General features: G+C 37.6%; 1 protein-coding gene across 1 annotated transcript in view; it reads right to left on the bottom strand.

Annotated features, from left to right (window-relative positions):
• LOC106902653 (triadin-like) overlaps window positions 1–27,708 on the bottom strand; it is a 146,825-nt gene that overhangs the window by 20,179 nt on the left and 98,938 nt on the right. Inside the window, exons 11-17 of the mRNA XM_014966318.1 lie at window positions 26,381–26,410; window positions 12,563–12,589; window positions 11,057–11,104; window positions 5,976–6,020; window positions 3,923–3,940; window positions 2,168–2,215; window positions 1,266–1,286 (exon numbers count right to left, since the gene is read on the bottom strand). Coding sequence (XP_014821804.1) covers window positions 1,266–1,286; window positions 2,168–2,215; window positions 3,923–3,940; window positions 5,976–6,020; window positions 11,057–11,104; window positions 12,563–12,589; window positions 26,381–26,410 — 237 coding nt within the window. The remainder of the gene's footprint in view (window positions 1–1,265; window positions 1,287–2,167; window positions 2,216–3,922; window positions 3,941–5,975; window positions 6,021–11,056; window positions 11,105–12,562; window positions 12,590–26,380; window positions 26,411–27,708) is intronic.

A 27,708-nucleotide genomic window follows, 5' to 3' on the forward strand; every position in this document is an offset into this window, starting at 1 on the left:
AAATGGAAATAAACCTACCAATAGCTTCACATAAAGTAATAATTTTGCAATGATGACTTGAAAACTGAGCACTGCAATTCAGAATTGCAGGAGACCCTTCAGTGTTGGCACATTTCAGATGCTTTGTGTTCCCCCTTCCCGTTGGAGCTGGGGTTCAGATTATCAATGTGTCTTCTGAGAGCCGTTTAAGAGTGAATATTCACCTTGTCTAACTTCAAGCACCTAACATAGGAGACTAAATTGGGAAGCTTAATGGAATCAGTTTGCCCCCTGACAAACTGACAAGCTGACAACAGCCTTGCCCTGTTGTCAGCTTCTGACCTGGCACAGGAAGAGGGCTGTATCTCATGGAGCTTGGCCTTGGTTTTGGGTGCTCTTTGTAGATTACTTTGCATCAGAATAACACATGATTTGGTCTCGATGTGCCAGGCACAGTACAAAAAAAACCTAACAAAGCAATGATCCTGTTCTACAGAGGCTACAAATAATTCACCTGTGAAGGTCCATACTTCAACATTTTCACAATTCAAAGCATACGGTGTAAAAACTGACCTTCTGATTGTTGTTTGATCATGATTTGCAGTATGTAATGTGCAATGACTTGCCACAATAAGCATAAATCCCAGTCTTTATCTATTCATAAGTCTTACTGACCTTAACAAGGACATTATTCAATAACTTTAGTGGAAGCCTCTGTTATGCAAGAGATTCCCCTTGAATCCTCCTTTAAAACTGATCTAAATTGGAAATATTCCTTTGTCTTCTTTAATTTGATTTAGTTTTTTATTAAAGTAGGAAAAAAAAGCATATTGAAAAAAGGCCAAGAACATGCTTAGTGAATTCATGCAATAAGTAATTTCCAAATGGTAAAAGTAGTAACGAAAACGTTGTCTAATTCAGTTATGCTACATGTCATTTTGTTATTTTTAATAAACAATTTATTCGCATAAAGATAAATTATGTATCTACACTTATCTAAAATCACCAGAGCATCAATTATGTTACTAGCATTATTTACTTTACTTTCATAAAAAGTAAAAATTGCAAACAGCATTTGAGTGTTGCAGCTTCACAATATTAAATTATAAATGTACTTAGTTTTGGTGTGTTCAGCTGTTACTAAGCAGACTGAGTACAAGAGTATCTGTAGTGCAAGCAAGAAAATAGAATTATCTAATATGACATAATAGCAAAAATGTAAATTGAGACAACATGCATCTGAAAAGAAGGTTTACATTCTGTAGGAAACAAGACATGACACATACTTGCAGTGCTTTTCAGTTTGACTGGAAAGTAAAAAGAGGATAGAAAAATGGTCAGAACAGGCAGGCTCAGCATAATACTGTTATGGTGGAGAATGGCTTTACTTGTTCTACGTATTTACTCCGTATCAAAGTATAGTTTTTAGTAACCTCACAGTTATTAATAACAATCTAATGATGGATAATAACAGTAAGAATGTTCTCATCTACACTTGATAATTGCTGTGCTAGAATTAAGAACAAATAATGTTAACAATAAGAATATTAATTCTTCACTTATTTCTTTGCACTGAGAGGCACTAAGAAGACACTTTTTAAACCAGTGGTGATGGCTTCACAGTGAAACTGAGGAGTGCTGCTTCCTACACCTGCAGTAATTTTGCTTTATCTTGTACAAGTGAGGCTGCATAGAAGTTATGATATGCAGAGACACTTATCATAGAAAATGATGGTGCCAGGTCATGACCTGAGTAGTATATCATGTAATACCTACTATGGGGGAAAATTAAAGTGTTGCTGGTCCTGAGAAGTTGACTTATACAGGAAGGCTGTGAAATCCAAGTAAATGGCAGATACCCGCAAATAATTAACAAAATGAAGCTATTTAAAGCCAGCACCTTCAGAAAATGGTTCAAATTCTTTGCTGGCATAGGGTCTTTGACATCGGTGGAAGTACAGAAGCAGAAATTTGACCTTTGATATATATTTCTCCAGAAAATGACAAGAGGCATTGCAAATACATACTGTGCTACGTTAGCTATGGTTTGACACGTCAAGGCCATTCTATATAGGAAAATAGTTCAAAGGGCCATGATTTTGAAATTTGTCATAAGCAATTGTATATTGCAATTTCTTTAAATGACAGCTGTAAAAGTAATGAATGCATAAAATGCAGGAGTGCCTACCTGGTTTTGTAGGCGGAACATCTTTTTCACGTCTGACTGCTTCATGTTCTAGATAAAAGAAACAGCATCATAAAATTGCCGTAGTATTTCTAAGTTATGTAAGTTATGTTTTGTATGTCTTTTTTTTTTTTTTTTTCAGGAATTTTTTCAGGAATAAACGTTCATTTTCTGTTGCTTCATGCTGTTATTTTGGAAAAAAGCCAAATGCACAGTTACTAACAGATTATCCACTGAGGAATCTGCCACAAAATAGCAAAGTTCAGTCGTACTGCCCACAGCTCCACACGTATAGCTATTAATGTTACTAAGAGTTACGCATGTATCTTAAGGAAGAAGTCAGTAAATAGGGTCTCCCCTCACTTTCTGAAATGTAATTTGTCTACTCTCCATTTTTGTTGTTTGAAAGGAGAGCACAAAATAAACTCAGCAACCATTCACTTGACTTTTATATTGTTGAGTCAGACATACTTGAGCTGGATTCCCAAAGTCTTGAACACATCCTATTCCGTATGAATGAATTATATCTAACTGTGGAAAATTAGAGAACCAGCACTTATTGGCAACACTCCCCCCCCACCTCCCCAACTCCCACTGTTCTTTCATAATTATTACCAGGAAAAAAGATTTTAAAACATAATTTATATTAGGTTGCTGAAAACAGAAAAGATGAAGAACCTTTGTTTTAAAAACAAGGTGTAACACGACATAATTCATACAGAAGTTGCACATGCTTAATCAGAATTGAAAAAACTCCACACAGATGTTACAGCATAGTAGCAGCTATGCCAAACACATGCAAATAGGGGCCACAATGTGTTTTAGAGCTGAGGAATCAATGGACAGCTACGCTGGCCTTGTTTACTGGTGATGCTTCCCACAGCTAAAAATCTGTGCAAAAATCTCTTTGAGCAAGAAGAACAACACAAAGGTGGGCTATAAGGCGGAAAATGTTCAAAATGTGAGTAGCCCCTAAAAAGAAGGGCAATATGCCTTAGCCCTTCTGCTGTTTAGATGAATGATTGAACTCCTAGGAGCTGTGACTTCAAGTGAAGATATATGCCAGGAAATGCTGAAATGAAGACATGACAGAGAATTTCAAATGGGAAACAGTTTTATGAGGTGTGAATTAAAACTTATGCCAGTGAAGAGTGATATTTTTCCCACATCTGGGCTTTTTTGAGCATGACACTATTTGGGAACTTAACAGAATTTTATTTATTTATTTTTTCTTACACTTTTGTAGTTTACCTTACATGTTGAAGGCATGAAAGATACAAAAAATGAGCACGCTGAGTGGTAAGTTAAGGTTTGGACTCTTTTCAGTTCTTTTTGACTGAGAAAAATTCTAGATGCAGTTATACTAAAGCAATAAATTATTATGAAGAAAATGTGATGATATCTTTCTTTTTCTACTTCATCAGAAGTATTTATTCCACCCAACTAATTTTTAACAGGGTTTTTAAAAGGCTTGTCACTTCTGTATTAATATTTTTTTTTTGAAACTTGTGATATGGGAAGCATAGAATGAGTTGACTCCTGTATTGATGAAATTCATTATGGCAAATAGACTTTTAAATAGCGATGACAAGACATTTCGTTAAATGAAAGTAATGAAAGACATGGTGATAAAGACACTATAGCTTAAAGCAAAACTAGAAATTGCTAAAGGACAGTTTCCATATGTTAAAGTCAAAAAAGCCACACATATCCAGCTATATTACAGGTATTTTTCTAATCAAGATAGGTACCACGTACTTGTTGGCTTTGCCTGGACTATAGAAAAAAAAAAAGAAGGTAAATTGTGATATTTAAATATAAAGAGAAAAGAGATTCTATTTCTTTTTCTTCTTTTTAATATGAAAATGTTTTGATGGCAGTCAGTTTTCACTTATTCTTACCTTCCTGTACTCATGTAAAGATGCACAGCATACAGGTCCCTAAAATGCAGCTGGGCTCTAACTTGTTTAGTCCTTAACAAATCCCACCATCTATCAGCTCCTACTGAAATTACACAGTATCCTGTCATTTAGAACTGCAATATATTTATATATTCCAGGACTATTTCTCCCTGTGTCACAGTGTAAATCAGAAGTAGCTCCAGACCAGCTGACAGATGATTGGAAATTTTGGGTGAGATTCAACTCATTTGCAACATCAAGAAAACATTTGTCTAACATTTTTATTCAGGAGAGCACCAGTCATCTCCAGAGGATAATTTATATCATTACAAAATGTTTGTTGAGGAAAGATGGGACGACTCACCCACTCTTTGAAGTTTCCTGTTTCAAGTTCAACAAGTATTGACCTGAAAACTTAGAAGTTACTTTTGTAGTGGCTTATGTTAAAATGGCCAACCTGAAATACTGCATTTTAAGTTTGGTTTCAACAAACAGGAAGCACCTGACTCAAATCTTTCAGAAAGTAGTCAAGTCATGATATTTCTAGCAGTTCTTTTTCCAACCACTGCTAAACCACAGCTTGAGCCTTCTGATTGTATCACAAACTAAGAGTGAAGCTTAGCTGACCCTAACAAAATTGTGAATTTAGGTGTGAAAATATTGTAAATTTCAAAGATGTCATTTCTTCCTTCTCCAGACTTGTTTGCTTGTCAGAAATTGCTAAGTCATTAAAAGTTCAGGTTAGCAATATATTGAAGTATTTTGCAGCAATTTCTCCAATTCTATTAACAGAATCATAATTTATATGTTTTGAAAAAGCTACAGCAGTTTATGATCAGATAAAAACTATGAAAATAATATGTAAAACATCATTTCATTGTAAAATCATAGATTATCATGAGAGTTCTTACACAAAGCAATGTAAACTCACAAATCATATGAAAGTTCATAGAGACAGAACCACACTATTCTGTACAACATCTATTCTGCTACTGAAGAGAAGAAAAAACACATACAAAACAAGAATAGAAAAGAGGTATTAAACAGCACCATTCAGCTTAACACACACACAGAGTATTTTATTTTATGGAAAATATTCATCATCATCACCATCATACCAAATGAAAATCTATTGTCAGCATCATTGTCTAAGGTTTGTCAATCTTTCGTTTTATATTTAGATCAAGGCTACCCCCACTAAAAATCAAGAGGTTAATATCTATAAGAAGCCTTCAAAATAGTTTGGCTGTCAGTGATGATGAGAATTTTCTCATTCCTTGAGTGACCCTTCAGGGCTTCTACAACAGTCAATATTACTTGGCTCTTTTCTGTCAGCATTATTATTACAAAACCTACAAGGTATAAATCATAGGAAAGACCCAAAGACTTAGAGGTTAGTTCCAAAAACATTTTCCTCATGAGAAAGCCAGTTTAAGGTACATTCAGGTCCCTAATTCAAGTAGTGATTCACCCTCCTGCATCACACTCTACTTGGGCACCTTTCTCTATGCTGTAAATTCAGTTGCTTGAAAGATCTGAATTTAAAAAAAAAGCCAACCAAGAACCAAACAGCAATGCCTTTCAAGGATATTTGAATCATTTCAGAGACCTGATTTACAGCTTCATCCTATTTCATTAGCTCAGCTCAGAGAGGCTGGAACAAGCAGCCCAAGAGCTGAAATATCTTGACCTGGCTTTGTCATTGGAAGGGCTGTTCTTAGAATGGTATCTGCAGTTGCCACTCTGCTAGATTTCCTCTAAGAAAGCTTTATCAATCACATATTTCAACATACCATAACAAAATTATTGCAGTGCAAATGTAATAACATTAGAAAAGTTCTGAATATTGCTTAACATACCCACTACCCCCCACCTCCCCCATAAATCTGGAGAGAATGATTTGTTCCTACCTGACTTCTCCGTGGGAGTTGTCTTTTGTTGTTTAATTTTCTCCTCTGTGTTGCGAAAGCAGCATTACAATTAGAAATTCACACTGTGTTAGCAAAGGTACATATAACTGGAAAAATATTTCTATATGTGATGTTATACATACGGCTCACAATGACAAAATTAGTGCATGTCTTTAACATCACTATCCCATTGTGGCACTGTAAAACAGCACATATGCATTATGAGTTCTGACTGCATGGTGACATCATACTCCACGGAAAAAATAAATTACTGGGCCTAATACCTCAAACACCAGGAAACAGCCACATAATTGGCAGTGTCTTTCAGGTAGGCACTCAGGTGAAAACTGTATTCTAATAACACAACAATTATAACTTCATGGACATCACCTTGCTAACTGTCTAAGTTCAACACTAGTATTATACAACGCTGAAAACTTCTGCTCAGATACTGCCTAACCACAATTATGTACGGATATATCAGTGTGCATCTACACTCTGAAGACGAGAAAGGTAGGAGACCCCCAAGCACACGTCCACATGGGAGAGGGCCACAGCCTGAATGCCAATTCATACCACCTGCTACTGGATGAGCTTACCTAGACCCAGCTGGGCATCTGTCACGAAACCTTAGAGCAGCCTCAAGCTTCTGCTAATCTCCTGAGAAAAGCTGTCCAAGTCATGTGCTCTTGAGGTGCCTGTGGCTTGGCTCTGTCCAGTTCTCAGATGACGTGGACCACCATCGACATCAGCTGCCAGAGCAGAGCTGCCTTCCCTCCAAGCAGGCTAGGGGAGGGAGCTTCAGGCAGAGGTGCAGGCAGGGCTACACTTTCTGACCAGGTGGGGTTTGTCTTAAGTGCCTGATCACCCAATCATGTGGGAATTGGGATGTTTGGTTTCAGGTCTCTACTCAGCCCAGTTTGGTTGACCTGACCTGATCCTTTCATGGCTGTGCTCCTCTTTTCTCTTTTCCTATACCTGAATTCAAACCCCTCTCCTAACCCCTACCTTTCAACATTCACATACATCACTACTTTCCTTTTTAAGTATGTTTAAGACACATTCAGAACATATTTCCCTTTCCTCTCCCTGATGGAAGCAGTTTACAGTCACATGCCTCTGGCCCTTTTGTTTTCTCCAAGACCTCTGCAAGGCATCAGATTCAAGCTGACAATGGCTGGGTGGAGACCAAGTCGTTCAGGGATGTCTTGTCACCTGAAGCCATTCAACTAATCCAAGTACAAGCTGGCTAGAAACCCTCCTGGGTAGTCTGTCTGTGCATGCAGAAAGCTGCCTGGCTCCTGAATATGAGCAATGTCTCCAGCCTGGCAGTTGGACTTGTTCTTAAACAAGATGATGGAGGGAGGTACTAGGAAGGTGTTGAGTGGCTAGAACCACCTGTGGATTATCAGATCCCTGGCTTATCCATCACTGTATCTAGGTACTCTCAAACAGTCAGCCTGAAGAACTGCTGCTTTTTTTTTTTTGTGGGGGCTATTTCTTTGGAACCCAAATGTCCAAGTTTGGATGCTAAATCATAAATCTGCACTCTGAATAAATATATTGATAGCTGACTGTTGAGTGGTCTCAACACACCTGATATTTCCTTTGAATTTAACATGTAACTTCCACAAGATCTTTTTTTTTCTGAGGGCAGAAAGAAGGTTTATCTTCTCTGTGCTGATTTATTTTAACTTAGCTCTGTGAGATTCCCAGAGGTATACGCTTATCAATGAGGCCTAAAAAGACATTTATCATATGTCAGTAGATGGAGAAACAGCCTCATTGCTGTACAGTCCATGTTTCTCATCCATAACACAGCAATATCCGGCAAAACTACTGTGTAATTATGGACATGAAGCAACACAGCAGTTGTGGGGGCTTGGGTTTTGTTTGTTTGGTTTGGTTTCTTTGGGTTTGTTTCTGGAAGGAAATCAGTACTGATGGGGGAAAACATAGTGAGGCATAAAGCTCCATGGTTACTGATCTTTTCTATTCTTTGGAAACAAAATATAACCCTGCATTGCTATGCTTTTCAGTTGTCAGCTGATAGGTGGTGATTTAATTTCTCTTCACTTGTATTAAGTTTAGGGCTATTTTCCCCCTTACTCAGCTATTGTTATTGTCAGCTTCTTATGAAAGCAGTGAATTAAAAAATCTTATCTCCATTTCGTTGCTGTCTGTGAAGCTAGAAATGTTTTTATAGCACAACCAGCAGCTTGAAGATGCAACTTTTTGAGATGAAGTATCCTCTTTATGCTCATAGTTGAGCTTTACCATACAACAATGCATTTCACTAATTTAATTGGGGTATTAAGTTTTCCATGCACAAATACACAAAACCCCCCCGCATGCTGAATTTAAACATAGGTTCTGTACCATCCACTAGATTAATGACAAGTAAAGCTCAAAAGGTTTGGAGCTTCTCTTTCTTTGGCTGTTACCCCTGCTCTTTTGAATATTTTTGCTTTTTCTAATTCTGGTGACAATTTACAGCAATGTCTGCTCTGTAACTCTAGGAGTCAATCAGACAGGTCTGTGAGACGGCAGCATGTCAGATCCATTTAAAAGTATGGGAGAGATTTTCTTTTCAAAATTAATTTATTTCTGAAAACAGAGTGTCTTGAAGGGGCCTGTGGACTTGCATGAATCTGGGAAGAGATATAGTAATTCTTTGGTATTCATTCACCTACCTATTCAGCAACCTAACCATACAGCATTTATGGATCTTCAGATTCCACTGGAGAACACCCTGACCCATTTCTCCAGGAGATGACTCCATGGGATTTTCCCCGGAATTTCTAGCTATTGGTCATGACCAGAAGGAAAACTGAAGGAGCAGATCATAAAAACTTAAGGAGAAAACTCTCTATGAGGGAACACACTTCAAGACATCAGGAAGCTTCACAAAATCATTTCTATTCACCAGAATTCAGTGTGAAGAAAAGCAGTGAAAAAAAAATCTGATGAGGATAATTCATAGTATCTTGGCAAGAACAGAAGAAATATTACCAATTTCTCATGTACTTTTTGTTTACTCTATCATGAGATGTCTGGGAAAAAAAAAAAAAAAGAAATTTTTATGACCTCATAAAGCTACAAAAAGCCCAAAATAATTTTTTGTAAATATTTTAGAAAAAATCAGATCTTTTTCTGATTTTGAATAAGCCCAGAGTTTAAAATTCTGAAATCTTTAATGGAAGAGAATTTCTTTCCTCTGCAGAGCTCTAGTTTTGCAGCACTGGAATCATTAATATTTATTTTTTTCCCTTATGTATCTAATTTAAATGGAAAAATATAAAGCTGTAAACATTTCTCTGTGCATTTCAGGCAGTTTCGGAAGAATTACATGGGGAATGAATCTCTTTCTTTACTTGCTCTTCCACACATACAGAAAACACTCTTTAATTTAAATGTTTCCCTACAGGATCAATATATTTTCTGAAATTCTCTAGTCTCTCGGTCATGTGATACTTGCAAGTCTGATGGCGGGAGGCACAGGAATAATAGTGTGAAGCTGCTCTGAATCAAGGTGACAAAGGAGGGCACCACTTTGTACAGAATGAGGCTTTTACAATTGAGTCTGTTAACTCAAGAGCACTCACTGGCACACAGCAGGCAGAAGCACTATTACCACCAGTGCTTGCAGATTAATATTTCCAGTCATCAACTGAAACTCAAAAACAGCCTCTGCTCTCCAAAGCAACCATTAATCACCTGAGAAGAGGTCTTTTATGCTAAAAGAAATTTAGTTAGTTTTTCTTTTCTTCTTTTATCTTCCTTCAGGCATTTAAATTCCAGGAGCTTTAGTCTGGTATATACTATACTATACTAGAGTGAGATCCTAATCCAATGTACTGGTTGGTGACATGATGCTCTGGCGTTTGCAAATGCCTCACCAGGGAAATTTATTTCCATGCTGCTCTCTGGATGAGCTCAGGCTGATTATCTAGCAGGACTGATTTCATTTTGCAGGAGAGGAGGGTGGTTGTACCCCCTGGCTGGGCAGTCCACTGGCCACCAATGACCCCTCTCAGGATGCACATTGCTGGACAAAGTGGCCTCCTCACTAAGACGTTCCTGCCTTGGCTGAGCCCATCTGCACCCACTGGCTGGCTGAAGCCCTCTGCTAGCTGCTAATACACAAAAAATGGTCAACAAGGCAAAAAGAAAAGCTAGGCCTCTGTCTTTGAAGACTGGAGTGAGAAACATTGCTTTCTTTCCCCGTCGACTCAAACCCAGTAATAAAACTTCACTAAATCAGCTACTCAAAGCTTGCAGAAAACCTCAAAATGTCTGTGGAAATACTTAACTTACAAGTGCAATATTGTATTATAAAAGCAAATGAGAAACACAGTTAATGTATAAGGGAAAATGGTTTCTTTCAAAAAAAAAAAAAAGAAGCAGGAAAAGAAGCATAACTAAAAAAAAAAGGCTGCCTGCTTATCATTGAGCACATAAGGTTTTAAGTGGTTTATTTAATCCCTTATTCACGAGGGCTTCATTTTTATGTGAAGTTTAAACAGCAGTGCGACCAGCAAAGGCTGATGGGACACTGATACCTGCTCTTTTGTGCTCACTGCATCTGCTAAGACCACTCAGGAGCCACGTAACCAGAGTACCAATGGCTGAGTTTTCTACGAGGACATCCCCTTAGTCTTGTTTCCTCACACCACACCCAACTGTGGATCCCTGAGTGTCTTCCTCCTCAAAAAGCATGATGAGGCACAAGGCCCTGGTCTGAAAGGGCGAACCCTGTTCTGCTGACCAGAGTCAGTTGCTGGTTATTACTTGCAGTTTACCCGAGTGCATAGTCAGCCTAAGATTTTATTTTTTAAAAAAATTTTTTTTAAATCTTTGATATACTGAAAGGCAGGAGAGAACTCCCTCCCCAAACTCTGCAAAATGGGTTTTGCTAATGCTTTATAAGCCATACTGTCCCAATGAGAGTCAGAGGAACTATGAAAAACTGTGAAAGCGGAATCCTTTTTGCCAAATTTCACCCTCCCATTTTTTGCAAACCACACAAATCCTTATTAAATGGAGCCTGGAGTAACTGGAATTTAAATTACCAAACCTACCTGTCTTAGTCTGAGAGACAGATTTTTCGTGTTTAATGCTTTCATGCTCTGCAAATAAGAAGAACCCCTATGTTAGAGAGATTTTTAGTTTTTAGGAAATTTTAAAAAGAGAGGATTCTCTTTGTGATTTTAAAAGATGAGTTTGCATTACATATTCTCACTAGACTTGAGAAGAATTTTTTGATGAATATCTTTCTTGGGAAAAGGCACTCATTTTTTTCCTAGAAAAATAAAAACGATGCCAAAGAAAAACAAACTCTTACTTTTTAATGTGATTTAAGAGATCAAAAAATCCTGTTCTGTGTTTTTTAGAAATATACAATTTCTAAAATTGTGAAATGCTTCCACTACTAATTTTTATTGCTTTCACCAATCTTCTATATAAAGAATTTCTCCTTGATGTTTAACATAGAAATCATGAAAGTATTTTATTACAACAATAAGTAGGGTTGTCTGATATAGAATGGCAAATAAAAGTTCAGTATGTTGCATAAAGAAAAAGCAGCTTTCCATATTTCTCTGTTAGCTTGGATCCCATGGATATTTTGTGAAGCAGTAACTCTTGAGGCTGAGAGAGTTGGGGTTGTTCAGCCTGGAGAAGAAAAGTCTCTGGGGAGACCTTATAGCAGCCTTCCAGTATTGGAAGGGGGCCTACAAAAAAACTGGAGAGGAACCTTTTACAAGGGCATGTAGTGATAGAATGAGGCTTAATGGCTTCAAACTGGAAGAGGGTAGATTTAGACTAGGTATCAGAAAGAAATTCTTTACTGTGAGGGTGGTGAAACACTGGAACAGGTTGCCCAGGGAAGTTGTGGATGCCCCATCCCTGGAGGGGTTCAAGGCCAGGCTGGATGGGGCTTGGAGCAACCTGGTCTGGTGGGAGGTGTCCCTGCCCAGGGCAGAGGGGTTGGAACTAGACGTTCTTTAAGGTCCCTTCCAACCTAAATCATTCTATGATTCTAAAAATAATAAATATTATACTGTATTAAAATATAAGCTGCATGCAATTTATGTTATTTAAAAACTGTGATATCCAAAACCCAACATTATGAGACAGAAAAAAGAAAGCTATGGAATTTCAGAGGAATGTTAAAAATATGTTTCATTCTGATTTATAGCAGCTATGTCTAAATTATGTCACAGGTGAGGGCTGCAGCATACTAAGAGATAAATCTCTCCATTGCTTGGATCAAGCCCTACCCAGAGAATTGCAATGACCCATCCTCATCAGTGTCTCCTTTGATTTTTTCCAGTGAGAAGCTGTCGTGGAGGCAGAGTGCACAGCTGGATCTAACCCCAACTTAGATTGGAAAACGGTTTCCACACACACTGAGACCTGTGAAACACATCTGGTCTTGCATTACAAGGTAATTGAAAACCATTTTCATAAGTAAAAATTTCCTGTGAGTTTGTGTTGACGAATCTCGTCTTTAGCTGCTAATGGTAACATAAAGGAATACCTTCCTCCTAAAGCTGAAGTCACAATATTATCAACTTGATACTTACTGTGTTTGTGAGATTTCTCTGAGGTAGCTAGAAGTAAACAAACAAACAAAAAAGTATTTTAATATTTTTGAGACTGTAAGGGAGGATTTAATGCATTTATTCATGACATTTCTAGACAGGTAAAATAAATGTTCAGTGAAACATATATTAAGATGTGCAGCAGTTGGTGTTGCTTTACTTACACTATCCACCCCAATTGGGACACTTAGTTAAGGAACACAGGCACCCTAAATTCCTCATTTATCCAATGTTTGATACAACCTCTGGCAGAGCCTTCCACCCCTGGAAAGTTCTGCTCCTCCTTGGTGGGCACCCTCACTAAATGGTGACCTGGGACAACTGCCCTGCTAAGGAAGGTGCTCAGCTCAGTCCCCACTAAGAGACAGCCCCAGTTCAGACCATGAGGTGTCCAATACTGGACAAATCCAGATAAATACTTTTGGGTTGAGTGAGGAAATGACACCTAGGACAGCTTAATTGCAAGGAAAATTGCACCTGCCCTAGTGAAGTCAATGAATTTCAGATGGATTCAGTGATGCTCCAAGGAGCAAAAGGACGTATTTGAAAACGCAATTAATGTAATTAGGGGACATCTAATCAAAAGGACTCAGCATTTCAGTGCTGCAGCTCCTAAATGTCGAGCTATTTAATTTTCAATTTTTTTTTTCCAGAAAAGATAGATGGGGCAAAACTGAAAACTGAGCTAATACTTTCCATGGACCTTAAGAGAACATTTCTCAGGTAAAGTGAGAGCTCGGGGAGCTGTACCCAACGTCATGACTGGTGCTACAGAAGGAAATGAAATGCCAAGGCCTAGCCCACCAGCAAGACAGCTGTTGTTTTTAAGAGAATAAAGGTTCTACCACCTGCACGTAAACATTCTGCTGTGTGGGAAAGAGCATAATCCCGTGGAGAGCTGCAGCAGTGCTGGGGATGAGCTGCCTCTGCAGGCCCAGCACGACAAGCAATAATTCTGCTGCTGTGAGCTTCTGGGCTGTGATTCACTGAGCTCCTGAGCTCCCACTTGGGACAAAAAGTAACTAACTGCTGTGCAAGTGGGTCTTTGTTCTGCTTGTTTTCCCAAAATCGATCCCATTTTATATCCAGTTTCAATTTAATCCAAGTTCTTGCTGTGTATTTAAGGCGACAACAACTGGAGATGGTGTGCAGAGCAAAGCAAAATTAGCAGAATGTTTTTTGGGTAATAGAGACTAAAGATACAAATTAAAGGTATATGCTTGCTCCTAAGTGAGGAATCAAGCATAAAAAGCAGCAAAAAAAGAGGCATCCTATTAAAAAAAACCACATTTGTTATCTTTAAGGGCATAAAAAAATCTTTTTGTAAATTTAGGCTCAATTGTTTAGCCTAAACACAGCAAACCGCACAAAATATAGTTTCCTAAACATCATAAGCTCAGGTAAATTCTTTTGTAATTGAGTATCCGTGAAGTATGTCTGAAATTTGAAGAGGAAGTTAATTTTTTATTGTGGCAAAAGACCTAGTGAGTTATGCTCATCTAGCTATGCATTTCAATTTGCAAAAGGAAATTCATGGCAAATATTTAAAAAAAAAATATCTCAACTTTAGGGACCGGTATAGTGGGTTACATAACTACAACAAAATGTTGTGTCACATAACACTTTCAGTGACCCCCAACAATGATCAGAGCTAGGCCACATAAGAATAGTATTCACTTAAAGACTACTAACTGACACGGCTTGACGAATTTTACAAACAACCTGTTGTTAAAACATTCTTATCTTGGATCTGCAATTTGCTTTAGAGCACAAAAATCAAAATAAAACCATTGCACCTTAACTTTCTAGTGAAGGCAGTGCAGTTATTTCCTTTTTTCTGCTGGTGAATATGAATCAGAGAATGTTTAAAGCAATAGGAACTCAGACCAGGTCTGGTCCCTCAAGTTTAGGGAGGTGTCTGTGTTGCCCTTGCCCACATTTTCTGTGGTGGTATTAATTAATCAAAATCATATAGTATCAGTACCCAGCCAGAACTTGAATGCTGAGATTGCACTACTAACTGACACAGCTTAATGAATTTTACAAACAACCTGTTGTTAAAACATTCTTATCTTGGATCTGCAATTTGCTTTAGAGCACAAAAATCAAAATAAAACCATTGCATCTTAACTTTCTAGTGAAGGCAGTGCAGTTATTTCCCTTTTTCTGCTGGTGAATATGAATCAGAGAATGTTTAAAGCAATAGGAACTCAGACCAGGTCTGGTCCCTCAAGTTTAGGGAGGTGTCTGTGTTGCCCTTGCCCACATTTTCTGTGGTGGTATTAATTAATCAAAATCATATAGTATCAGTACCCAGCCAGAACTTGAATGCTGAGATTGCTACCATAGCTTTTCCTAAAAGCCTAGCCTTCTTTTTTTCTGGTGTGACACAGAAATATTTCTACTGCATATTCTGATGAAATAATGAAGATCATCTGAAGTTTTTATAGGATGTGTTGGTCATTCCAGATCATGTCTGCTTTTTTTTTTTTTTGAAAAAAAGAGAAAAGTGAAATTTTTAGATGTTATGTAGGCCATAAAGAAACATTCGTGTTTTGCTAAATCTGCTAACTATGATTTCAGTCTATTCACTATTAAACTTATCCTTCTTATATGTCATATTTTCTCATAAAAGATGTAATTCAAATGACTTAGACAACAAGCAGAAAATTGAAAAATTAAATCCCAAGACCCTTAGTTTTGTTTTTACAATATCATAATTGTCTATAACAGAGATACTCTGATTTTTAGTCTACCTAGTAAAAACAGGAAGAAGATAAAAGTTAAATGTGACTGAACTTGTCAGACTTTCCAGAATATTTAATGATATATTATATGATATTTAACCTAAAGGGTGAGAAATGAAAGGCTGTATGATGCTGCTCTCAATCATTTTATGTAGTATCTTGCACTGGAAGTAGAAGAGCTCTATTCAAATTTTGTGTTTAAATAATATTTTTTTATACAATGCCTAGATAAGCTGTGAAAATCCATGCTGCAAAATGTGCGGATGTTGAAAATTTTCACAATTTCAAAAAGTGACTGGGAAAATTAGAGAAAAATCTACCAAGTGCTCTTAAACATAAAGTTTTCTATCTTAGGAAGTTCCTTAGCTGAGATCATGGGAGGTCACAAGGTGATCTTTGTGTGGCTGTTTCGTTCCAGTACTCTTCCCTAGGCATTTGCTGGTTTGGCCATTGGTGGAAAGAGGACGTTGGGTTAGATGAACACTTCAAACAGCTGTTGTGATGTCATTAACTAACAGGAATACCTGCTGGGTAAATAACTGCTTGTTGTTCACAACGTTAAGAAATTCAGTCCTAAGTAAGTACTTTATCTTCATTTATTCAACACTTAAACTATACTAAGAGGAGGAAAAGGGTCAGATTCCAATCTAATGAAAACAGATGGATCCTTGATGAAATAATTGAAGCAACATAAGATCTCAACTGGATCAATGAAATTACCCGGTTCTACTCTCAGCAAAAATGTTTTTGAAATTTCTTTTGTGTCATTCTAAATTAAACTTGGTAACTGGGCTTGGTAGTTATCCTGCTGTTTTCCACATTCACTTCAAATTTTCTTTGACTCTTGCCTGTTATTCTGAATGCCATAAGGGCATTAATTATATACGGCATATTTTTGTAAATTAGCTTCTGATATGGGTTCAGAAAAGAAATCCTCTGGTTTATTGAACCATAAATTGGTGAGGCTAAAAGCAGAACATGCTTTTTGATTATAACATGTCTATTTTCCATCTGGATAACAGTCATTTGCTGTTCAGACAGCAAATATATTTGTGAGCGTGCACACTGCGTAAGAAAAGAATATGTCATGCAGGAAATGAAAGCAATGCCTGAACTATTTGTTTTAGTGAAGAATAACAAAATAATAATATATGTAGCTGAGAAAATTATTTCTAATTGGATAATCACATGTGTATTATAAATAAGAAAGTTATTTTCCATTAGGCTAAGTAAGAGTCTGGTTCATCTCTCATTAAAGAGAGCACAAAGACTCTTTAATAGGATTTGGACTGGGCATTAGATGAACACACCCATGGGGCTTATCTGTAACACCATTACAGACCAAAAGAGGAATCAAGATCAACAGGAGTCTTTTAATGGAATTCTCAAGATTTGTGCCCTAACCTTGCAGTTTATATATCATGACAAAGGATAAATCTTTTATTTCCTTATTCAAGCTAAGTCCATTCGCCCTGAAAATGAACTCTAGACAAACTAACAATTTGGCCCTCAGACAAACTAATCGTCATTCCTCCTTCAGAATTCAGTGGGAATACAGTAGTCTGCAAAAACTTAAGATGCCACATCATTCTGCCTAATTGTTGATGTGCTTTTAATTAAAGGTTGAATAAAACAGTTTTATTTCAGTCAGTGGAAGGTTTTTCAGACTGTGGAGCAACTGGACTACAAAAAGTAAACCAGAATAAAACATTGAGCCAGTTCAGTATGTCTCAGATGATAATAACTTTGGAAAAAAAGGGGATTGTTAGGATCTATCACTCTGTTCAAGAGCCGCTCCCTGTCTTTGTAAAGTTATTGTCTGTACTATTTGTCATTTAAAGGAGAAGTCAAAGGTTCCTGCAAGTTTTCTAGATCAGCAGACCCGATCCCTCATATCTGCCTATGTCCTCCTCAAGTCCTGCTGGCTGGCTGAGGAGCTGGCAGACTGATTGTGCAGAAAGAAGTCTAATATGTCTAAAAAAATGTTTCCTCAAAAAACAGACGAGCTGCAGAAAGCTTACTATAAAGAGAATGGCTTGTGCTTGTTGCTCCTGACCCCTGCTCTGTGTTAGGAAATTGCCTTGAGAGTTTATGGCCAATAGTTTGCCCCACGGATAAGTCAAAGTAAAGAAAGCAAGAAGAGTGTGGTGGTGCTGGTCACACGAATACAGGGAGCTGGTGTATGAGCATTTTAATGTCCATGCTGTGCAAGCCTTGTCCTTACACATCTCTTGATTCTCTACAGCATCCACTTTATGTTACTGATTTACTTTAAAACTACCATTTTCCAGGATAATTGTCCAGGTTTCTACACATTAAGGAAGTATTATTCCAAATTAACGTGACAGGTGTGAAAAGCTAAACGATTTATCTGAGGCTACCTGGAAGGTTTGGAGGGAAGCAGAGAACTTGGGCTTTCAGCTAGTTCTCTCACTTCTATTCATCATCAAGTTGTGCTTGTCTCAGCAGCACCACACACAGCCTTGGATCACTGTTTCAGCAGGACCCTGGTGACTGATGATGACAACAGGGTAAATGCTTAAGCCAAACCCTCCTAAAATGCCATGGTTTGCCGGTATAATTAACAATTAGCCACCGATACTAGAGCCTGTGGGGTATTCATTTGCAACAGACTGATCTTTTTTATTGCTGATTTACCCCAAAAAAGCTGGTGTTGGTCTCACAGTTCATTCTGCTGTATTTCCATTACCAGAGCAGCCTGGTCCAACATATCTGCCTTTATACAGTTAGCACACTTGTGTCCCTGCTCTTTGGTTTGCCTTAGAGCTCAGCCCTGCATAGTGAAGAGCTGACTGGGTCTGAGCAGCACCACACACAGCCTTGGATCACTGTTTCAGCAGGACCCTGGTGACTGATGATGACAACAGGGTAAATGCTTAAGCCAAACCCTCCTAAAATGCCATGGTTTGCCGGTATAATTAACAATTAGCCACCGATACTAGAGCCTGTGGGGTATTCATTTGCAACAGACTGATCTTTTTTATTGCTGATTTACCCCAAAAAAGCTGGTGTTGGTCTCACAGTTCATTCTGCTGTATTTCCATTACCAGAGCAGCCTGGTCCAACATATCTGCCTTTATACAGTTAGCACACTTGTGTCCCTGCTCTTTGGTTTGCCTTAGAGCTCAGCCCTGCATAGTGAAGAGCTGACTCTTGCTTTTGGTGGATTTTGCTGTTGTTATCTAGAACAGCTTGTTTTTTGAGACTTATTTTTAACTGGCAATTCAAGAGTACTTTATATAACTGGGAAAAACAAAAAGTTGTTCAGAAAGAGGAGGGAAGGGAGGAACTTTAGCATGGGGTAAATACAGTAGAAGCAGCAAAGAAGTACAGACATTTCCAACATTTTAAAATGATTTTTAATGAGAGGAATCGCTTCAACTTGAATCTGAGATGCATGCCTGTAGGGAGTATTAGTAATGATCCCAATCTTTCTCTGTTTCCCAGTTTGTCAGTTAAACAATAGAAATGCACTGGGAAATGTAAGGCTTGTTGAAACAGCAATCTTGCATGATAGCACTGAAAGTTAATGTCTTTAAAGTACTATAAGTCTTAAAATCCCAGGAGGAAAAATCTTCCATCGACGGAGCTGGAAAGAATAAAATTCCAGTCAAATGTAGATGAGGTACATGTGCTGCATTAATGCATTTCATCTTTAGGCACGTGTGGTGAAAGACCTGAAGAGCTTCCTCTCAATATCATCCTCAGCTTCTGACGTTTTCATGTGCTCTTCCCTGGAATTATGGGATGGGAACATACAGATGAGGGAGAATATGCTTAACAAACTTTCACTTCTAGCAATATCAGTTTTACATTTGCATATAGCTAAGGCAAAACACAGCCAAGCTCAGGCCATGCTTTACTGCAACATAAATTATTGACTCATAAAGGGCAACTGAGTGAAATTGGGCAGATTGAAGTATGTAGGATGTTACAGCGATGACTTTTTTTTCTGAATATTGAATTTAGCTTATGCAAAAATAGTGTTCACCATTCTGTATAAACAATTGGAGCCAAAAGGAGTACCTCTTGCCGATATTACTATTCATTAATATTTGAAACTTCAGTCTGTTTCATAATATCTATTTTTTGTGAAAGGTGCCAAACTAACACCCTGGGTCCAGATTCCATGCAAATACTTCTTTGCTGAGCTCCTTAACTATGACTGGATTTGTAAAAGAATAATCATGGCTGAATATACATTTACATATGTTATTAAATAGATGTAAAATAATCATCATTAAAACAAGAATAAGATGACCTTAAGAAAATCTAGAAAAGAAGAATTTTGGAGCAGTCATTAGTTGATATTTGGAGGGGAGAACGATAAAAAATTATTAGCTTTCAAAAAGATGGACTTTTCCCAGTGTGCTACCCAAATTAATATGGTGATTAAAGCAGAGAGCTAATGACTAGCTTCTAGAGGCAGAACATCCTGAACCATCTTCTTTCCTCATGAAACGCTGCTGATCACTGTTTTTGCTTTAATTACAACTTCGTAAGAGCACATTTCTGAAAATCATGTCTGCATAGATAAAGAAGGAAATGAAGATTGCCACTAGAAGAATTGTTAATTCTGGGATTGCATCTGAACAGAATACCTCTGAGCATTCATTTGCAGACATCTTTGCGCAGAGCAATAAAGTCTTAGTTTATCCCATGGGGAAATTTTTAGCCAATTAGCCATGTGTTATATGGATATCCAGATGTTTAAACATGTTATGTTGATTGACAGGTGAGAGTGTTGCTGACATGATGCAAATATACATGTATTGCACCTAACTTATAGTGACAACACAGACCACCAATTACACAGATCACTCTTTCTTCAGAAATCACAGCTGTTTCATAATCATTAAAATACTAGTTTAACTGTCTCCATTTATTGGTAGCAGGGGCTGAATAAATTACTGTTGTACTTTAAGGCAAGTAAGAATGATTAACACAAGTTGTAATCATAACTGCAATTGAAATCCTACGTCAGATTTGTCAATATGAATTATTTTGCAGGTTTGTTGTTACATGAGACATAAAAAAATGTATTACCCCAATTTTACCTTGAATGGATTGCAAAGGTGTAATCCATGACAAGGTTTAGATTAAATCCTGTTGAGACTAAAATTGAGGGTAAAAAAAACATTGATGCAAATTAGCATCATTACTTTTACAGGTGTTAACTATGAGCACACTGAAGGTGCGAGGGAGATAAACATGGAATTTGCAGCTTAGTGTTAAGAATCCTAGATAAAATATTTGCATTAGCCCCTCCATCTAAGTACAATGAAAGTGGATATTCAATCAGCTGATAAGATCTATAAACGACTTCCTGACTTTTCTCACCTTTCTCTTCTTTTGATGTCAGATTCTTAAAAGAGAAAAATTAATTCAAAGTTTAGGGAGGGTTGTTGAAATAATTAACAGCAAACTATCCTGATGTTTATTGCAGATTGTTTTCTATTTTTGTTACTAAACCTAAACTATGTTCCTTGTTATAGTCAAGTCAGAAATACAGGTATCTCCAGGGGGTAATTCTTTGTATTCTGACAGATACATAGGATGAACAGATGAAACACTCTATGCAGATGCTTATTTCTCTCCATTAACTCTAAAGTGAGACTACAGTGAATAGCTTCAATGTAGATGACTGGTTTAGGCATCTACATTTTTATGAGTTATGGTTTCTTAATGGTTAAGTTCATCTAAGGATCTAAAAAAGTTATTTAAATTTATGAATTTAGTGAAAAGTGTTGAGCCCACTGCACTCACCCTTCGTCTGCCTGCTTTCTACTTATATGGAATGGGTACTCTGGAGGGAGTTTTCTGGTTGTGTCTTATCCTAACTGAAATATCTGCAACATGGAAAGTACTTGAGCCTGGTCTCTCAAGATCTGGCCATCACTTAACAGAGGTTGTACAGATCATTAAGTCTCACATAACCCTGCAAAATGGACATAAATTATTAAACCCCCCCAAGATAGTTAAGGCAAGGTAAACAGAGATCAAGTAAATTTCAGATAACTCCTATAAGACTTTTCAAAGCATTTTCCATATTTCATGCAAATTCTTAATTCATCAATATTCCTTGAAAATGCTGGGGGTTTGTTGCTTCAGGGTGGGAAGTCAAAGCTCACCAGTGTATGGCCAGTCATCTATTAAATGAAAAATATCTTTAGGCAGGAGTGGATTCACATTGAAGAAGACGTTATCTGTAGCTTAAGATTCCCATAAACTGTTCGTCAGTAAAACCGTATTATTTAGTTCTTAATATGATTCAGAAAGGAGATGTTAACTCCAGTCTCGAAGATCCTTTGGGCTCCATCTTGTGGCTAATTCAATGATTGTTACCTCTTGAGGGGGGTCTCAGAAACCAGAAAACCACACAACCAGAAAACTCCCTCCAGAGTACCCATTCCATATAAGTAGAAAGCAGGCAGACGAAGGGTGAGTGCAGTGGGCTCAACACTTTTCACTAAATTCATAAATTTAAATAACAGCCTACCTTCAACCACAGCACTGCTAGTTGAAAGAGCGTAGTAGCATATGATTGGTTTTCTTTTTTTCTCATACATAATACTGACTTTGTGACACTATTTTAAGATATACTTTTAAAAAATATTTCTGCTTTTTTTTTTTTTTCCCCCTCTGTTTAGGAATACACATTCTATCAGGGGGCTGTGTAACGCACTTCGCATTTACAGAATTAGGTATACCACTTTCCTATTCTTTGAGGCATATTAGAAAACTACATAATGAAGGTGTGGCTCATATTTCACCAGTGGCATTTGCAGCTGAGCAGAACCCCCGCACTGCCGTGACCATTTGCTTTATGAATAAAAACCACTTTCCATTTCTTCTGGTCAAGTCCAAAGCTGAGCAGTTCTGAAATGCTGTATTGCTCAGTTCCTTTCCAGTTTGGAAAGCATCTTGATTTTTATATGCATTGAAAAGGGACACTGCTGTGCCTCGGTCAGTTTATACCACACTCTGCATGCAGAGCAGCAGTTTCCAAGAGATGCATAGGGTACCATTACCAGGAGTAATTGAAAGACGTGGCCCTTTACTGGATTGGCAAAAATATGTAGTTTGGACCTGGAGTGTAGATGCTGTTCCCATTTTCTGCATTTGTTTGATATTAGCTGCACTCAGACTATATGCAGCTTTTTAGACCATGATGCTTTTATTGGGAAAGGTCAAAATGTGATCCTACATATTTTCCTGTCAATTTATTGTTGCTGAAACTTGTCAGATGAATGTGGTTTTTGGCTTTCTAAAAACTGTTAAATAAATATAAGAGCAAGCTGTTGGAGTGATAAAGCTGAAAATCAAAACGGGAGTCATGTGATCGACAGGGAACTATCTTCTGCGTCTCACTAGCTTACAGGTTCTCATAACATCTAACTATAGGCAGCCTATATAAGATATGATACTCCCAGAAGATGACTACCCTGAATTAGATGCTCACTCTAGCATGCTCTCAGAAGCAAGACAGAGCTCTCTCTCTCCGTCTGTAGGGAGTCTGGAGAGACCATCTTCCTGGCAACTCAGGTTTATGATTCACTTTAAACAATGAGGTGGTTCTTCTTACACCTATGCATGTGGATGTGTAACCCACAGGGATGGTGTGATGGTTAAATACTCTCTGGGTTCACTAAAATCACAGAAGTAACCAGTCTTCAGGCAAGCTTTCCTGACACTGACCTGGAGAGAGAACTTATTAAGCTTGTTAAGGTTGTTTGCTTGACATCCCCATCTCAGTCCGTGCTCTCTATAGTAAGAAATCAGTAAGGAGATGAGAATGAATCAATAAGAAATTCAGTTTTATGCAGAACGAGGAAACCGTGAAATTGGCTTTAGTCTGGCTCAATTTCACACAAAGCATTTCTTTAATTCTTTGTGATTCTGAAATATTTTTGAAATGTAAAAATACTTTTTTGGTTTAAAAATATTAACTTTTCTTTCCTTTTAAGAAGGCACTTACAACTGAAAAAAAGCTGAAATATTTTGCTCTCTCAATTGTTTTCTGGAGGTGCCCTGAATCTGATGAGCTTTATCTCATATCACCAATACCTGGGTCTATTGTAATTCACTTGAATTCCTGCTTGCAGTGCTTTGAATTACGATCAAGCGTCAAACGTTTTACTGTACTGGCAAACAGATTTGCTCTTGAGGCTATTAGGAAGTGCTTTCCTCATGCAAAGGGTTGCTACCTTTTGCCCTTTAGGAACTGACAATTTTTTAAAATATTTCCATGACAGCTTCTCTATCCCACACATTTTGAAAGAAGGCATAACATGATGCTGGAAGCTGAAGCTGACTATTTTTTAGGACTACAGTCACAAAGTCTTTGAGACCTAACCTTTCAAATGGAAACAGTTGATGTATAAATAGTACCTTAAGGTTCCTGTTAGTATCATTCATATTTGGAGAAGTCAGTGAAACATGTAAGTTACCTCCATCTGAATTTTGCTCTTTTCTATCTCTTTCAAACTCCTTCATGTCTGATTTATGCTACACACAGAATGTACCATTGATAGAAAGTGTCATTTCACCTTCTCTTTTTATGATGGTTTGTCACTCTGTATTGCTCATTATTCTTGTTTTTCTAAGCAAGGGATGTGTATTTGAATAAGCAGAATAATTGGAGAAAGCTTTGTATACAGTACAGTGCATATGTGCTGCATGATTCGCATGAGAGATGATAAAGTGGTATTTGGACCGTGCATGCTCCTACCACAATATATTTTGGATAATGAGCCAGTCAATTTAGAGCACTGCCTGGCTACTTCTATTGTTTTTGCAGCTGGGTAAAATAATACTGTCTCCTTAAGCAAAACCAGCAAACATTTCCCCTTTTTACTGCAAGGCTACACATGTAGCCTGGAGCAACTTTTAATGATAACAGAATAAGTAGAAATAAATAAAACCTGATGATTTGGGGAGTTAGCAAGTAACATGCAATATTTTCTGTGTGGGGCCTGCAGAGAATGTGAAGCTAGATGAGAAAGACAAAGCATGGTACATTCATTTTTGGGAAGAGGCCTTGTCACTTCTCTCCAGTTGCCCAGTTTAGTGTTTACCTACTGAAGGCAGTAACATTGCTGAACCAGTTTCCCTGAGTTACTGGAAAATTTCTTTGGACTAGTGTGTTTTTCACTACAATCACTACCTTCATTGCTGGCAATGTTGGTTATGATCTCAGAAAACCAAAGGGAGGTTTAGTTGAAAATAAATAAAATTATTATATCAGAAGAATGACCAGAGCTGAATTTCAGTTCGCACCTCCATGTTTCTGTGAAGTACGTTGGTGGTAATGGGCAGGATGAGGTATACCCTGCCCCGAGCCATGTGCTTGAAAGTATCTTACCTATACTTGCAGGCAAAATCCCTTCAACAAATTGAGAAATTACAGTAAATTATTTTGTAGCAGAAAATACATAAAAAAGAAAATTAAATGGAAAAATTGATCCAACTTCAAAAAATGTTCATTAAGAATGCTTTTGTTTAATAATTTTTTTTTTTGGAGAAGACTATGGTTAAGGAGGAAAAAAATCCTAACCTGTAAAAAATGAACCAAGTGCAAGCAGTAGGTATTTCAACCAAATTCCCTTGATGTTCTTCTGTAAATGAATGGACCCATAACCTATGGCAAGGCTAACTGAAGTAGGACCCTGAGCAATTACCTCACGCCTTCGTTTCCATAAAGGATGTAAGAGTCCATGTGATAAATTCAAGGCTGTGAACACAGCAGGCATTTTGGTGTCTGAAAACCAATGGCTGTAAGTGTAGTTGCCAGTTTTCTGATTGTCCCTGCTTCATGTGCTGCCTTTCATGCCTCGGTTGCTGCAAATTAATCTTTGGACAAAAATATCCTGCTTGATACCTATAAAGCATGGTTGTTTTTGATAACCAAAATGAATTTTATTATTCTCTTAAACACATGAGGTGAAATTTTGGCTCCAGTGGAGTGAATGGGAATTTTGCCACTACCATCAACACAGCCAAGATTTCACTCATGAGCTGTTAAAATAGTTGAGACTATCATTTTTTTTTCCAGTTCAGTTAATGACTCTGTATAGGGATAACAGAAAAAATAATAAATTAGCAGGCTTGAAAACGTCTTCATGTATGGAAAGCAAAGGCTGGCTCCATTGCTTGACTATGTGAATCACAGAATTTCCAAACCTTTCTGAAATGACAAAAGTCACTTCCCCCCCACCCCCCCCCCAGATACTAACCATCCCATCAGTAATCTTCAGAAATAAAGACCCCCCCTTTATTTACTCAATACTAAATCTCAAACAATCCTCTGAAATCTATGGAAAAGTTCTGGAAACTTTCCCAGTTTAATGAGTAAGATATGGATTATAAACCAAATAATAAACAAAGTTGAATAGATTAAAGAAAAATAGCACCTTTGTGCTAATTTTCATTATTTTTGCAGTTGAAATAAAATTGTCAAATTACAAAAAAAAAATGTTTCAACTCAACGAATCTTATTTTGAAAGACAACACTATAAATAGTTATTTACAATTTGATAAATACAGTATATTTATCTTTAAACATTTTAAGCATTGTTTTCGGTTCCAATTCCGGGGAAATTTTTCTACTAACCTGTTAAAATACCAAAGAATGACTTCAGCAAAGCTTACATTCATTCTACATGTATATCTGAAAAGAGGAAATTAAATGTCCCTAGAAAAGCGCCTTCTGCCAAGAACAAACAGCCAGGTCAGCATGCACGGCGCACTGCAAGTTTTGTCCTCTGACAAATCCTAACAAAAGCCTTTCATTTTCTTCCCAATCAGAACGATGAAGTGTCTGATACTGGGCTGGTTTGGCCTGTGGTAAGAAGGAGCTAACAACACTGGAAATGACAACTGTGTTATCACAGTAGGAGTAGATAAAGGCAGCTGATGGTCGCACATGAGGTGGTGTGTGTCATCTCAATTGTATCACTGAATGAAAGAAACATTTTTCACAGCGGTCACAGCCTGACAGACACTTCAGTCAAGGGAAAAATAATTTATTTACCTTTCTTCTCCCCTTCCTTTTTCACCGCAGCTGAAAAGGAAACAAAAATACCGTATTTTCACAACCAAAGTAGTATCAGAAAAAAATAACTCAAGCACCTATATATAAGCCTTCTGTGTACGTATCTCAAACCACACATATATTATGCAATGTAAGAACAGATTTCTTTGCCAGATGAAAAAACTAATAATCTGATAGATAGAGCATTTTCTCACAGACACCCAGCTCTGCTATTGATGAGGGCAAATTCCAGCTCCCTAGATTCCCATACTTAACTTTAGTCCCAGTCGTCATTCCTCCCAGACACTGATACTGGGAGATAGACATGCAGAGTGAATATTTCAAAATCAACAACGAAGGAGGAGAATAGATTGGGATGGGAAGGCATGAAAGGGTAAGAGGAGGCTAGAGGAAGGTTATGAAGCATCATCTGTTTTAGAGAAATACGTGCTTTTTTCGATATTAAAGCTTGTAGGGGTAAACAAATGCATAAAATGAAGCAAAAAATCACCTGAAGTCATGTTCAGGTTTCTAAGCCTCTGCCTGACACGGGGAATTACAAGAGCTGATAATGCAACAATCCCACATCCAAATCTCACAGCATGAGGTTTGTGGGAAGGAACATTGGACCGAAACTGGAAGGAAACTTCTGTGTATTCCCCAGTTTAACAACCTGCAACTAGCTCTGCAGAACAATCTGTGCATTCAAACTCTGGAGACAGAATAAATGTACCCCAGATGTCCAGCCTGGGATTTCAATAAAACATTGCATGTACCTGCAATGGTTACTGAGAAAACTTACCAAAATTTCACTAAAAGGACTGAGATGTCTCAAACAGAAGAGTTACCTGAATTTGCAGGTGGCTGCTGAAACCCTGGTTGTGAAAATACAGTCCTTTTATTTCAAAATGTTAGTAAATTTGGATAAAAGAGATCAAAAAGGAAAAGGTTAAACCTGAAATTACTGAAATGTTATCTATCAGTGGCCTGCAGCAAAAAAAATAATAATTCTGATTTCAAGGATTTTCCAAGGTTTCTGCCACTTACTCTTCCTTGAGAATGAAATACATTTTTACTATCATCTCAAGAATGTGCCCAGCAGTGGAAAAAAAAAAAAAATGTTTCATGCCTAGAATTAGTGAAAATTAAGCACAAGGTTTCCAGGATCTGGTCCTCTTTGCAATCACTTTGCTTTCATAGGCAATGTGCATACCAAAGCTGTGAACTGCAACTTTCGCAAAACTTTCATTACAGAGGATTTAAGTGTTTTCCCCCCAGAGGCTGCTATGGAAGCCTCAGTGGCTTTTGAAAGGCATACTTACACAAAA

The sequence above is a fragment of the Calidris pugnax genome, unplaced genomic scaffold (assembly GCF_001431845.1).
Source record: "Calidris pugnax isolate Ruff unplaced genomic scaffold, ASM143184v1 scaffold31, whole genome shotgun sequence".
Taxonomy (NCBI): domain Eukaryota; kingdom Metazoa; phylum Chordata; class Aves; order Charadriiformes; family Scolopacidae; genus Calidris; species Calidris pugnax.